Source organism: Globicephala melas, chromosome 3 (genome assembly GCF_963455315.2).
Source record: "Globicephala melas chromosome 3, mGloMel1.2, whole genome shotgun sequence".
Taxonomy (NCBI): Eukaryota; Metazoa; Chordata; class Mammalia; order Artiodactyla; family Delphinidae; genus Globicephala; species Globicephala melas.
Window position 1 is genome coordinate 153,678,269 of NC_083316.1, and position 15,459 is coordinate 153,693,727.

The 15,459-nt window shown below is 37.8% G+C and overlaps 1 protein-coding gene across 3 annotated transcripts in view; it reads left to right on the forward strand.

Annotated features, from left to right (window-relative positions):
* The window catches only part of RNF130 (ring finger protein 130), a 140,687-nt gene that overhangs the window by 20,661 nt on the left and 104,567 nt on the right, over nt 1-15,459 (forward strand). For all 3 annotated transcript variants that reach the window (XM_060296722.2, XM_060296723.2, XM_030844846.3), the window contains exon 2: nt 8,780-8,974. In XM_060296722.2, coding sequence (XP_060152705.2) covers nt 8,780-8,974 — 195 coding nt within the window. The remainder of the gene's footprint in view (nt 1-8,779; nt 8,975-15,459) is intronic.

A 15,459-nucleotide genomic window follows, 5' to 3' on the forward strand; every position in this document is an offset into this window, starting at 1 on the left:
TTCACGGGGCCACAGGGTTCCCAGGTATTTGGTCAAACATCATTCTGGGTGTTTCTGTGAGGGTATTTTTCGATGACATTAACACATAAATTGATAGATTGAATAAAGCAGATTAAAGCAGGTTGCCCTCCCTGTTGTGGGTGGACCTCATCCAGTCACTTGAAGGCCTGGATGAAACAGAAGGGCTGATTATCCTCCAAATAAGAGAGAATTCGTCTTGCCTGACTGCCTTCAAACTGGACATTGGCTTTTTCCTGCCTTCGGAGTTAAACTGAAACATCATCGCGCCCTGGGTCTCGTGCCTGCCAGCCTTCGGACTGGAACTCCACCATCAATTCTCCAGCTTGCTGACTTACCCTGCAGATCTTGGGACTTGTCAGCCTCTGTAATTGCATGAGCCAGTTCCTTACAAAATAAATCTCTTTATACACACAGAAATATCTTACTGGTCTGTTTCTCTGGAGAACCCTGACTAATGTAAGGACTGACAAGCATCTGTAGGTAAAGTTTAACAAACATTGACTGTATGAAACATTGAGGGGATAATTAAAGTAAGGTGGAACTGCATAGTGGGCAGTTACACATACGATGAAAGGTGGTGGTTGGAGTCTCATTCTGAAGCGGGGGTGAATGGTCGTCTCCCCGGAGTACATTCACGTCCTAATCCTTGGAACCTGTGAATGTGGAAACGTTATTTGGAAAAAAGGTCTTTGCAGATGTAATTAAATTAAAGATCTTTAGATGAGATCATCCTTGATTGCGTAGGTGTGTCCTAAATCCAATGATGAGTGTCTTTATAAGAGACAGAAGTGAAGAGACAGACACAGAGGAGAAGGCCATGTGAAGACAGAAGCAGAGGTTGGAGTGATGCAGCCACAAGCCAAGGTCACCTGGAGCTCCAGAAGCCAAAAGAGGCAAGCAAGGATTCTCCACTAGGACCTTCAGAGGGAAGATGGCCCTGCCAACAACCTTGATTTAAGACTTCTGGCCTTCAGAACTGTGAGAGAATAAGTTTCTGTTGTTTAAACCACGAAGTTTATAGTACTTTGTTATGGCAGCCCTTTTAAGAGCCTTGTGTTATTAAGGAAGAAGATAGAGGCATTGATTAAATGTAAACTTTTTATCAGGTATGCATGTTAATTTTTTAAGGGTAACTTCTAAAAAATAGAACTTGAGTATGAAAAGAGGGTAATAAGAAAAGAGGGTAATAAAGAGGGTAATAAAGAAAATTTTTTTTATTCATTCAGAAGTGGGGGTGGGGGTAGTATAAAGAAGCTTAGGGATAATAAGAACAAAGTAAAGTAATAGAAACAGATACAAATATGTCATATAACTTAAACAAACTAAACCTGGCAGTTGAGACTCCTTTTGCAGTCTAGTGAAAAAGAAAACTGTGGACTTCTTCTCAGGATAGTGATCAGTACAAAAGTAAATAGGATTAAAGGAAACCAAGTATACTGAAACAAGTATCAACGTATTTAAAATATTTGTGACATAGTAATAGATGTGATTATTAACATATCAAGTAACAAGCTCTTGGTGTGGGTTTAATAACTTTAATTACCAGTATTTTGAGATAACAAAAATTAATGTAGTTGCTATTGGTTACAGAATTACAGATGAAGAAAATGCTAAATGTCAGTTAGCGTTTAGTGAAAGTAAAGACGATTTCCCTGGCCTCCTGGATTCTACCCATGTATCCTTATCAAGAACCCTTGCTTTAAATGTTAGTCTTCATATACTACCAAACGTAAGGTAGATAGCTAGTGGGAAGCAGCCGCATAGCACAGGGAGATCAGCTCGGTGCTTTGTGACCACCTGGAGGGGTGGGATAGGGAGGGTGGGAGGGAGGGAGACACAAGAGGGAAGAGATATGGGAACATATGTATATGTATAACTGATTCACTTTGTTATAAAGCAGAAACTAACACACCATTGTAAAGCAATTATACTCCAATAAAGATATTAAAAAAAAAATGTTTGTCTTCAAGTGAAGCTCTCCACTCCTGAATAGCTACCACTCCCCTCGAAGGAGGGAGGCAAAGAATTGGCATCACAGCTGCCTCCCTGTGTCAAAGGACTTTTCCAAGAAGCTTTCTTCTTATGATTTGATCTTCTTGGTGGGTTTGAGTTGCCAAGGATCCTGATGGATTAAGAGAGCCCCTCAGCAGGGATAAAGCCCCAGTCTTGACCTTTGCCACTTGACTCACATGAGAAGTGTGAGTGCTCCAAGTAACAAATTCCTGCTTAGATTGATTACAGATAAGGAGGACATTAATCCTGTGTCAGAACTGGAAACTCCAAGGTAGGGCAGCTTTCAGGGTTCAGAGATTCAGCACTCAGCAGTGTTACCAAGGATCTTGTCCCTTTCAGTGTCCCTTTGTCATCATAGCTTTAACTTTATCCTAAGATTGTTCCCCTCTTTATCACAAAATGACTGCGAGCAACAACTGGAGTCACATGTTTCCTATTCACATCCTGTGGAAAACAGAGAAAAGGCCTCTCCTTCATATGTAATTTAACTTCTGTGTGCCTCATCTTAGATCGTCTGTCTACCTCCCTCCCCCCTAAAGCTTGCTCTCAAGTAGGTGTCACTTAAAGCATGACTGTGTAGAGGTGATGCCCAAATTAAATTAGGTTTCTGTTTCTGGTTTTGGTTTGGGGTGGGTTTTTTTGGCAACTGATAGAATCCATTTGAAACCTCAAGGTGATCCCATGGCCTTGCCTGGAAGTGGGGCAAAGCTGCCAGGAAACAAATAAATTAGAAAGTGACTGTCCATTCACCTGCCTACAGGTGCTCTCCTATGCCTCCTTCTGTGTGAACCAGTAAAGACATTCAAGAATGTCTGTTAGCTCATCAAAGCAAGACCATCTCTTCCCTGCATTTAATTATCTGTATTCCTCTCCTGATTCTTAGCATTCTGATTTAGTTGTATATATTGGAAACTATGGATTTATAGAAGTAAAATTTGAAAAATAGTTTCTCAGAAAAGGGCTGATTGGCATGAAATGTTAGTGAGCATCGTTATTCCAGTAAAAAAAAGTCTGCCATCAACGTAGAGAGAATTCTAGCTCTGGAGAGCCTTAGACCTATGTCCAAGTGGTTTGAGTGTTCATGTGGAGGGAATGGAGTCAGTCAAGAAGACTAGGAAGGAGGGCTGTGAAGGAAGAGGAGGAAGAGGAAAGCCAGGAAGATGAGAGCCCTGAAAGCCAAGAGAGAAGAGTGCTCAGCTGGGACAGATGTTACTGCGAGGTCAGTTTGGAAGAGGATTAGGCATGTCCTGGGATTTAGCAACACCAAGGTTATTGGTGCCTTTTAATTAGAGCACTTTTAGTGGAGTGGCTGGATGCAGAGATTAAAATGTGATGAGGAATGGGGTGGATACTGAGGAGATGAGAATCACAGGTACAGGCAGCTCTTGAGAACAGTGGCAGTAAAATGGAGTCTTTTGAGATATCTTTCCTTCTTCTCCTTTATTTTTAAGATGGAAGAGACAAGCAGGTTTAAATGAGAGGAAAAAGAAAAAGAGGGAATGATCATTAATACAAGGTTCCTGAGAAATCAAGAAGGGCTAGGGTCCAGATCACTTTTGCAGGCCATTATGATAACAGATCCTAACAGAAAAAAAATATAACAGAAGTATGGGGTAGGGGGATTTTAAAAAGTATATACAAGGTTAAGAGAAAAAATTGAAACTTGCAAATAAGTTAGCAGAAAGTTAAAACAAAAGGAAGAGTAAACATTTTCAACTAGACTAAACAACTGATAAAGATAAGTAATAAAAAGAAATGAGATGTTAGATTTCAGTGAAAGTGTAGAAATAGTAAGAAAGTAAATTTATCTATGGAAGTGTGAAGGGATGAAAGCTAGATACTTAAGTCCAGTAGCTGAATGTATAAAATTAAGAAAATTGGGTGAAAAACAAACTTGTGGTTACCAAAGGGGAAAGGGCAGGAGGGAGAAATTTGGGATTAACAGATACACACTACTATATATAAAATAAACAACAGGGACCTACTGTATAGCACAGGGAACTATATTCAGCATCATTTAATAACCTATAATGGAAAACAATCTGAAAAAGGATATATATATGTATACATATACACACATACATACACGTACACACACACATATATAAAACTGAATCACTTTGCTGTACACCTGAAACTAGTACAATATTGTAAATCAGTTATACTTCAATTAAAAAAAAAGTTGGGAACAAAAATAAAGAATTGTATTTTTTCCTTTGAATCATAAAATTAAAATTTAACAAACGGAAAATAAAGACAAGGTAGAAGTAAGAAATCTAAAGATTAAAGAGATTATAATTAATGTGAAAACAGAAAAGCAAATAATCAGAACATACTGATAATGGAAACATCTAAATTTAGGGTAACTAGTTAGGCTCATTTTTATTTTTACTTCTTTTGTAGGAAACAACTGATAGAACATTACCCCTGTCAGAACATTACCACATGAAACAGAGAGGTCTTTCGCACAGCTTTTTCTTTATATCAGGTCTTGCTTAATCTCCCTCTGTCGTTCTTCTCTTGCTCCCGTCATCAGGTAAGTTAAGTGTCTGCTGTATGCCAGAGATACTGGCAGAGATGCTAGATCTCATGCTTTAGGAGAGACTTAGAATAAACAGCCAGTTACTAATAAAGTGTGATAAATGCTAAAATAAATGGAATCTCAGGGTACCATGGAAACATGAATAAAACACCCAACTCAGCCTTAGGAGACTGGGAAGGCGTTCCAGAGAAGATATTTTAGCACAATCCTGAGGCTTAGGAGGTGGTCAGCAAAGGAGTGGTGGGACTGGCATTTAAGGTGGAGGAAACAAGACACGCAGCCTCTGAGAGCAAGTGTCACATTGGGGTACCTGTGCTGCGTGCCTAAGGAATCCAGCAACCATGCATCAGTGCCCTAGCCCCACAAGGCTCTTGCAAGTTCTCAGGGCGCAGAAGGAAACATCACCCACACAACAATGTGGACATCACTACTTAGCAGATGGAGTGTTTGCATTTTTAAGAAATGGTGTGAAATTATTAAGTGAAATTAATCAAAGTGGAGAACTTCCGGCTGCTCTGGGGTAGGGAAGAGAGATTTTATTTATTTATTATCCACTCAGAGAGCCCTTTAAATATTCATATATTTAATATCAGCCTTTCAATATATCATCTTATTTGATTTTCACAAGAGTTTGAGAGAGGCTCTTAATCTTCGTTCTGTGTTCTTGTGCTAGTCACTTGTACACCCGCCTCCTTTCTGCTTGAGCAGTTTTCAAGTGTCTTAGCCTCCAACTTCCACTAAACCTTGAACCATTATGTTGCTCTTTTCCTTTCCTAAATTTCTAAGCACTCTCTGTGTTGGCACTTTAAACTACCTAGCTGATATTTAATTTCTGTGACAGGCATGCCTCCTCAATACATTTAGTGGTTCTTTAACACTTAAGACCAAGATGTTTGGTTCTATTGTATTTCTCTTTGGTATTTAGTACGATGCTGAGCACTTAAGTTAGTATTCGTTGAGGTGAGGATTCCATAATTGTTCCTGTCCAGAATTGTTTGGTTCTTGTCAAGGAATAAATAAAAGTCTCGTAACTATTTCTGGACTCAACAGGAAAGGCCATACAGAAAAAAACTGAAGTTTTTCAGTGATGTAAAATTTTTTTCCAGATTTACTGAGGTATAATTGACAAATAAAATTGTAAAATACTTTAATATTTTATATCACCTATAATTTCACATTTTCATTATGACTTTTAATGAAAAAAATTTACTGGTTCATAGATCTTTTATGCCATACTACCATGTCTTCACTTAATAAATTGCTTCAAGTATAAACAACTGGTATTAAATTTTGCAGTAGTGCTACTTAATCACAATCAGTCATCAGTCCTCTTGGGAATTTGTTTTAGAGCTGTTGACATTATTTTCATTGTTCAAGTTATTTTTTGATTACAGAAAAGAATAGATAGATAAAATAAACGTACCATGGTACTGATTATGAAAACCCCTTATTTTCTTTTTCTGAATAACTACTTCCTTGAACAAGAACTGGAATTTCTTATTATTGCATATTATATTCTTACTGATACAAATGTTTTCAAAGACCTTTTGTGAATGATGATTTGGATAAATTTGGGGGAGCAGGAACATTCTTTTGCTCATACAGTCTGTTGTTGGCATTTGTTTTGATAATGCAGTTGTTCATAGAATCTGTTCTTAGTGGGTGGGCATTCCTTAAGAGAATTTTAAAGTTTTCCTTCAGTGTATTTGATTTTGCTCTGTTGTTGCTCCCCTCGGTGTCTTTTCAGTGTTAGACATTGTGACAATTAGTGAACTGCTGTTCTTCTAAGTTGACAATGATACTGTCAGAGCATCAGGGAGAAAGAATGAAACAGAGTGGTAGTTATTAGGAGCAAAGGGTATGGAGTGGAGGTGTGCTGCCGGGCTGTGGGTAGACGTCACACACATTTGTGTAGAACATCCCCATGGCACCAAGCTGGATCACTAGGACAAGATAGGATGGCACCCAAAAAACTAAGGGAAGGGAAGTTAATTTTTTCAGCACTCAAGGGTAGAAGAATTACTATAGACTTTTTCACATACGTAACTCTGGTAAGGTAAGAATTGTATTTCAATCTTTTTTTTTTTAATTGGAGTATAATTGATTGACAGTGTTGTGTTAGTTTCAGGTGTACAGCAAAGTGAATCTGTAATAGAAATACATGTATCCACTCTTTTTTAGATTCTTTTCCCATATAGGCCATTACAGGGTATTGAGTAGAGTTTTTTGTGCTGTACAGTAGGTCCTTATTAGTTATCTGTCTTATATACAGTAGTGTGTATGTGTCAGTCCCAAATTGGAAGATTGGGATTGACACATACAGTCTTTATAAATTAGTAGAAATAGAAGATCAGAAAATTGAACCTGTGACAGTGCTCGACTAAGAAATCGTTGATCTAGAATTTGGACCCCAGGTCTTGCTGCTTCCATAACTGTGTTGTTTTCTCTTTACTGCACTGTGAATGAGTAAGAAATCTTAGGGAGGACAGGATAAGTCACAGGAAAAATAGTGAATGTTTCACAGAAGACAAGCATACAGATCTCTTCAGATATTCTTGAAAATTTTCCCAAGACAGTGAGGTTATCATAACACATTGGCTAAACGCTTATATTTTTAAACAGCATAATTATCTGTGAAACAGATATTACTGAAAGTAAAGTCTGTTTCAGGATTTTAAAGTTTCATGATGCCTTGACTGTGTCTTTCAATAGTTGACTACTAAAATCATGACATAAGCTTTTTTCTGTCTGTTTAATTTGACTGAGAAAGGACTAAAGTTTCAGAGTGCAGAAACTGTTTAAGGAAAAGGATGAGTCATAGTCGTCGACAATATCAACCATGGCGAATTGTGAAATCATTTATCTCCCACTTACTGTGTATTAGGAGACCCCTGGTAGCAAATATGCTCTCATTGCCATCCATCACCATGATAATAAGAGAATTTCTTTTGCTAAGCAATGTGCTTCTGGGGTGTAGAAAGCAAACATTTCCCCACTGGTGTTGTCTTTTTATACACTTTATTATTGATTAATATTTATTTAATATTTTCATTATTTATTTGCTTCTAGTGTTACCTTTTTGTGCTGTGTTCCTCTCCCTCCCTCCCTCTCAGCACTCGAAGTACTGGTGACCGGCTCCAGGAAGGGCTTGGGCCCATTGTCCTCTGGCACTGCATACATACCTGCAGTCTTCAAAATAACATTTGTGACTTTTTTCCTCCTTCTGAACTGCCCTTCCCTTTTCATTTTAACCTGTTATAAATGCGAGAATGAGGAGTGGAAAGAGCAACCGGGACAGCTTTTTAAGATTTGCGAAGAGTGCCTGAGCTATGATTACCGTATTTGCAGGATCAGAAATTGATGAGCTTCAAGTACAAATTTAAATGTACTTGAAAAAACTGTCCCTCCAAATCTAGGACAATGACCATGTAATTTATTGTCCCAAGGGATAGTTTTGGTGTCTCTATGTATCTTGTTAGACAAGTGGATATAGTAAGTTAATATATGTATGCTAATGTGAAACTGTAGGGTAATATTTACCAGTAAATATAAATTAGAGGAATAACATCTTAATTCTAGTTTCATGTTATTTTAGCTAATTTAAACTTTCAAATACAGGCCTGAACTTTTCTAATTTCCTTTGACACTTACTGAGAAATTGGTTCAAGCATGCTTGAATTTCAACAAGACTGCTGGGTAACTGAACCAAAGTTTAGTTTGGCTTCCTCATTTACCCCAAGCAAAATCAGTCTCCTTGTGGTGATGGTGGGAGATGGGGATCAAGAGATGAGTAACTGCAGATGAATGAGCAAAAGTCAGGGTAGCTCAGTCACTTGGGTTTCTGGGGGGTTCTCTGTATTTGCGTTTTTTCCCTCCTCTCTTCACCAGCCTACGTTGGATATTATCAGTCTTTTATATTTTTGTCAATCTATAAAGTTAAACAGAATTTTTCACGGTTTTAATTTGCATTACAGGTAACATTTTAATGAAGCATCTCTCTCCCTGTGCAGATATAGATTCAGATTCATTGCATTGTCCTTTGTGGATGTATTTATAGCTCTGCTGGCAGTGAGCTGCTTGAAGTGCTGTAGAGCTGTATGGTATCCAGAGAATAGTTGAGCACTTTGATGAAGACTTGATTGATTTTATTTACTTGAGGAAAAAATTAATGTCTGTTTTCTTTTTCTTTTCTCATCTATTTAGTTGCTGATCATCTGGGCTGTGATCCTCAAACACGGTTCTTTGTCCCTCCTAACATCAAACAGTGGATTGCCTTGCTGCAGAGGGGAAATTGCACCTTTAAAGAGAAAATATCACGGGCTGCTTTCCACAATGCAGTTGCTGTAGTCATCTACAATAATAAATCCAAAGAGGAGCCAGTCACCATGACTCATCCAGGTAAACAAAAAAAGGAAACTGTAGACTTTGTTTTTCTTCTGAGAAATGATTGCTTTATAGGTAGGAATTCTACCTCTTGCTCAAACCATATCATTTCCAACATAATTCAATGATTATATTTATTTTTGGTATTGCCATTTCTTTGTTGAGATGCATGTCTTTTTTTCCTTTAGTTGAACTTTTTTCTTAAATAATGACCATAAAAGCCTGTAAAACTTGCACCTATTAAGTAACTGGCTGTGACTGAATCCTTAGTCATTTTACATTTTACTTGATAACTTTGAAAAATAATATATTAGATTTAGAATCATTCATCCAAGTTATGTCATGGATTCTTAAGGATTACCTGTTTGAGAAGGATGCTTTTTATCTTATCAGGATAAATGTTGAAACTGACTTAGTAAGTATTATAATTACAGTAGTAATATTTCTTCATTTCTTGTGGAAGCATTTAGGATATTTCTAATGTACCTGTTTTAATAACAATAGTTGCAGTTTATTGAGCACTGCTGTGTATATGGCAGGCACTATATGGCTATGAGCTTTTTTGGGTTTTAATAGAATTTATTTTTTAGAGCAATTTTATGTTCCCAGCAAAACCTGGGCTTTTGCAGACTGGGTTTTTTCATTTAGTAATATGCATTTAGGTTTCCTCCGTGTCTTTTCATGACTTAATAGCTCATTTCTTTTGAGTGCTGAATAATATTCCATTGTCTGGATATACCACAGTTTATCGAGTCACCTACTGAGGGACATCTCGGTTGCTACCAGGTTTTGGCAATTATGAATAAAGCCACTATAAACATTTGTGTGCAGGTTTTTATGTGGTCATAAGTTTCCAGCTCCCCTGGATAAATACCAAGGAGCATGATTGCTGAGTTGTATGGTAAGAGGATGTTTAGTTTTGTAACGAACAGTCAAACTGTCTTCCAGAGTGGCTGTACCATTTTGTATTCCCACCAGCAGTGAATGAGAGTTCCTGTTGCTCCACATCCTCACCAGCATTTAGTGTTATCACTTTTTGTATCTTGGCCGTTGTAATAGGTTGTTTTAATTTATGTTTCTCTGATGACATGTGATGTAGAGGAGCCCCCTTTTTATATATTTTCATAGCCAATCCTCACCATAACCATGTATGGTACAGGTACTCTCCCACTTACAGACCAGGAGACTGAAGCAGGCAAGGGCCAGCAGAAGAGAGGCTTAGACAAAGGTTTTTTGATGGTCTTTCAGTTCACCAGTTCACTCTCTTAAAATTGAAACCTAGATAAACTTTCATTCTGCATTCATAAAAATTTTAAAGATTAATGACTTATTTAAAGAATTAACTTTTTTTTTTTTGGCTACGTTGGGTCTTCGTTGCTGCGTGCGGGCTTTCTCTAGTTGCAGCGAGCGGGGGCTGCTCCTTATTGCGGTTTGCGGGCTTCTCATTGTGGTGGCTTCTCTTGTTGTGGAGCACGGGCTCTAGGCGCACGAGCTTCAGTAGCTGTGGTTCACAGGCTCTAGAGCACAGGCTCAGTTGTAGCACATGGGCTTAGTTGCTCCACGGCATGTGGGATCTTCCCGGACCAGGGCTCGAACCCGTGTCCCCTGCAGGAGGATTCTTAACCACTGTGCCACCCAGGAAGCCCAAGAATTAACATTTTAATCATGTAGTTAATATTCACATAATCGATTTCAGACAGTTATCTTGCAAAGATCTCACCCTAATTGAGGGTCATTGATACTTTTGTGTGTATCTTGATAGGATAATGCAGACAGATTTAAATTTTATTGCTCTGACTTGTTTTCTTCCCTTCAAATTAAGAACTAAAAATTTTTTTTTGTAATTGCAAAAGTAACACATGCTCATTGTAGAAAAACTGAAACTAAAGAAAAGTTATAAAGAATAAAATAGAAAGAACGTGTGATTTTCACTATCCAGGGATCACTTTTCATTTCTTCAGGGAAACCAAAAGGAAATTAAGGGTCAGTCTGATTTTGCAGGACATCATGTGTGGGAACACTGAATTCAAGACTGGTTTTTCAAACTTTCAGTTACCAGGGGTAAGGTGGGGGGATAAATTGGAAGATTGGGATTGACATATACACACTACTATATATAAAATAGATAACTAATAAGGACTTACTGTGTGGCACAGGGAACTCTACTTAATACTCTGTAATGGCCTATATGGGAAAAGAATCTAAAAAAGAGTGGATATATGTATATGTATAACTGATTCACTTTGCTGTACACCTGAAACTAACACAACATTGTAAATCAACTATACTCCAATAAAAGTTTTTTTAAAAAAAGACTGGTTTTTCTGCTTAGGTCTCAGAGCAGGTGACAGTTTGCTCTCCTCAGCTGCCTTAGAGGTAAGAAAAACTTTGAAATTTTGGACCTTATCGATTTCTTCTTACTGAAAACATGAAAAATGAATAGGGAGAAATTCAGCTGAGCAGATTGTGTTTTTCTTCCTCTGTGATGTTATTTTACATACACAGAACCACAGAGAAGTAGCGAGAATGAGAGTCTTTTAAGTATAAGAAGATCTGGGGATTATTAGAGAGGGAATTGAATTTTTTTTAATTATTTTTGTTTAAAAAAGGAGGGAATTCTCTATAAATTAACATGGATTTCCCATCTGTGTTCCTTGAAATGTTAGTGTATCCAGATATGTTCCATAGATGACCCATGGAGAAAAAAGGTAAATGATAAAATAAGTTTTGGAAAATGCTTGAAAAGTATTCCACTATTATCCTAATAAACATAATGAGGTCTCTGAGAAGTCTTAAAGACTTGTTTTAATTGATGAACCTATGGTTTCCTAATTTATTTGACCATGTAACTTTTATCACATTTTAGTATACAACAACAAAAATAAGGAAATTTAGGGATAGAGTTTGAGGATATATTCTTAGGAAATGGAACTTTTGTTACGGCAAATGGAATGTAAGAGCAATAGGAAATGGCTTTATGTTGTAATTAGATACACAGAAAATTAGAAAGAATAATATGAGACGGTGACTTGATAACAATACTTTGGAGAGAAATTTAGCACCATCTGATACGTTAAAGAACTCACACATTGTGATCCAGTAATTTCACATCTAGATACGTGCTCTGGAATACTCTTCAAAGTTTGATGTGCGTGTGGATCCCCTGGAAATTTTGTTAAAATACAGATTCTGATTCAGTAGGTCTGGGGTATAGCCTGAGATTCTGTATTTTTAATAAGTTTCCAGGTGAGGCTAATGCCACTGGCCCACAGATCTTGCTTTGAGAAATAGGTAAAGACAAGAAAACTAGGTTTTAGTCTCAGATTTTTCACTGACCTCCTCTGTGATGTAGGCCACGTTGCCTACTGTGTGGGAAGACCTTTTTCGTCTCTAAATCTATTTCTCTGGAAGGCCATGAATCCCTATTATGTAGGATGACAACATAGAAAATCTTTATGCTCTGAGAACCACTTGTTTTCCTGGCTCACTAATGTGTCACTGCTTCTCTCTCCCTCCATAGAGCCCCTTCTTTTCCTGTTTCTACATGAGGTTCAAGGACCCTTCCATCAGAGTCACTAGATTCCCCCAGTGACCTATAACTCCACATCTCAAGGGGTAGACCCAAAGATCCATGCTTTAGTCCTCCCTTGCTCTCATGTCAATTCTATCCACCCTTCATTTAAGAAAAAAAACCTTTGTGCTATGCGTTGTGACATGAACTAATACGAAATGGTAAGAGTTGAAAAAAAGACCCCTGGTCACACCCTCAGTGAGTTTACTATCCAAGGCCCCTGCAGTCTTCACGGTGTCTTTTTGTACCTCTTGACAGTACTGTCCTTTTGCTTTTATGTTGTCATCATTTGCATACTAGACTGGCAGTAGAGAGAAGACTGCGGGTTTCTTTAAGTTAAAGTTTGTGTCTTATCTTTCTATTCTCTGCAGTGGGCAGCAGAATACCTTGAACAAAATAAGTATGTGCTACATTGAAATGATTTCATGAAGACATTTAGCTTTGTTAAGGTTTCTTTCCATTTAAGGATATATTTTATAACTAATTTTTAAATTTCACATTGTTAAGTATAGGTATTTCATTTTCTTGCCTTGTTGATGATGTTTCAGGAGCTTGTTCATGTTTGTTCTAATGAATGCCCTTCATCTGGTGACTGAAGGACATCTTTTCTGGCGTAGTGTCCATGACATCACTGACAGGAAGACCGCTCAATTTGTGGTTTTATTTGTTACCTCTAGTTGGCAGAATAAGTTCTTTGTAGTGAACAGATATGTGGCAGTGTAAAGGGGGAAGTTATGGGCTCTTGGATAGTTTAAAATAATGCACATTAAAATAATACACATTTGTCTGAAAGTTAAGGATTTATGTTCCTGGTTTTTAAAAATTGATATAGACTTTACTGTTTAACAGTCATAAATTGTGTCAGATCATTGTCAAATTGGAGATCTCTTTTATAGTTTTATTTGTATGTCTGTAAGAATCTGTGGACATTTTTTTCATTGTTAATGGGAAGATGAAGTAATTTAGATAAACATGTAACCAAATAATAATGCTGCTTTTCTATCTTTATGTCAGTTAGCAGTATCAAATGCTGCTTAGTGTTTCTTTGGCTGGTTGAATAGAATTAGTTAAATAGCTCTTCACCTTTTTCCCATCATATTCTCTTTTAAAAAAAAAAGTATATAGCTCTATATTTATTATCTAGCAATGAATAGAAAAAAAACACTTTGTAAAATATAGAATAAATCACTTTGTGAATAGTAAAAATTCACACTTTATGAAAACAAATAAAGATAAATCACAAACATATTGCAAAATATCTTTAAATATCCATAATTTGGGGCCACTTGGTGTCAATCTGTTATTTTATTCTAAAGCCCATCAAGAAAATGGGCTTTTAATAATATATATTATTAATATATAATAATACATTATAATATCAATATAATAGTCATACTATTGTTTTAACTGTTTAAAGTTTTTAGGTTCTAATTGAATATGGATTTAATTACCTCAGAAAAGGTTGAGCTTGCATTAAATGTACTGCTATAGCAGGAAACAGTCTTAATTGTATCTTTTGGCCTGAGTTTGCATATATCTCTTCTGTATCTTCCATATGATCCATCTACTTTTTCAAAAATTCATAATTATCAAGAAAAATCTGACACTGAAACATATAGGCAGTAGCTTTTAAAAAATAACAGCTTTTTGGGCTTCCCTGGTGGCGCAGTGGTTGAGAGTCCTCCTGCCGATGCAGGGGACACGGGTTCGTTCCCCGGTCTGGGAAGATCCCACATGCCGTGGAGCGGCTGGGCCCATGAGCCATGGCTGCTGAGCCTGCACGTCCGGAGCCTGTGCTCCGCAGCGGGAGAGGCCGCAACAGTGAGAGGCCCGTGTACCCCCCAAAAAATAAATAAATAAAAATAACAGCTTTTTAAAAAAATGACTGCTGATGATTCTGTTTAAAAACATTTCTTATAAGCTCTAAATTTGTCCTTTATTTCTCTGGAAATGGAGCGCCCCTCCCTCTGCCAGATACTTAAGACAACTTATCTTCTAGCCTTCCTGTCTAACACGGACATTGCAGGCTCAGCATCCTGAGTAAATTGTTTGGACTCATCACTTAATTTGCCTTTTTTAAATTAATTAATTTATTTATTGGCTGAGTTTGGTCTTTGTTGCTGCGTGGGCTTTCTCTAGTTGCGGCGAGTGGGGGCTATTCTTCATTGTGGTGCGTGGACTTCTCATTGTAGTGGCTTCTCTTGCTGTGGAGCACAGGCTCTAGGCTTGCGGGCTTCAGTAGTTGTGGCTCACGGGCTTAGTTGCTCCGCGGCATGTGGGATCTTCCTGGACCAGGGCTCGAACCTGTGGTCCCCTGCATTGGCAGGCAGATTCTTAACCACTGCGCCACCAGGGAAGCCCCTTGATTTGCCTTTTTATCTTGCCTGTGCTTATCCTTTCCTCTCCAGCAACAGAAGAGGAAGAAGCTAAAATAATGTAAAGGATCTGCGTGGGGTTTAGAATACTGGCTTAGAAATCAGGTCCATAGGTTACAGGACAAAAGACATTTTTTACTTGGTTGCTTTTCGTATGATGATGACCTGGATTTACAGTTGCAAGCTCAGAATTAGTCCCACAGGCACAGCTGCTAAGGAAGATGATGCAGCCTGGCTGCATGTGTCAGAGGTCTGGTGAGGCTACTTACCCCTTAATTGATGCCTTACAGTGCTCCTCAATTCAGGTTTTTCAGGGGGTGGGATGTGAGTCATATCGGGGCAGGATAATTCTTTGCTCTGCAGAACTGTCCTTTGTATTTACAGAATGTTTAGCCTCCCAGGCCCATTCCTACTAAATGCCAGAGGCACCCCTCCATGTTTGTAACAGTATAAAATCCCCCAGAGTTTCTAGACAGTTTCTCCCTAGGAGGGCTTTTCTACCTACTGTCAAATTCTAAGTCTGCAGAGCCTTTAGAGGAGGAATGAAAAGAGAT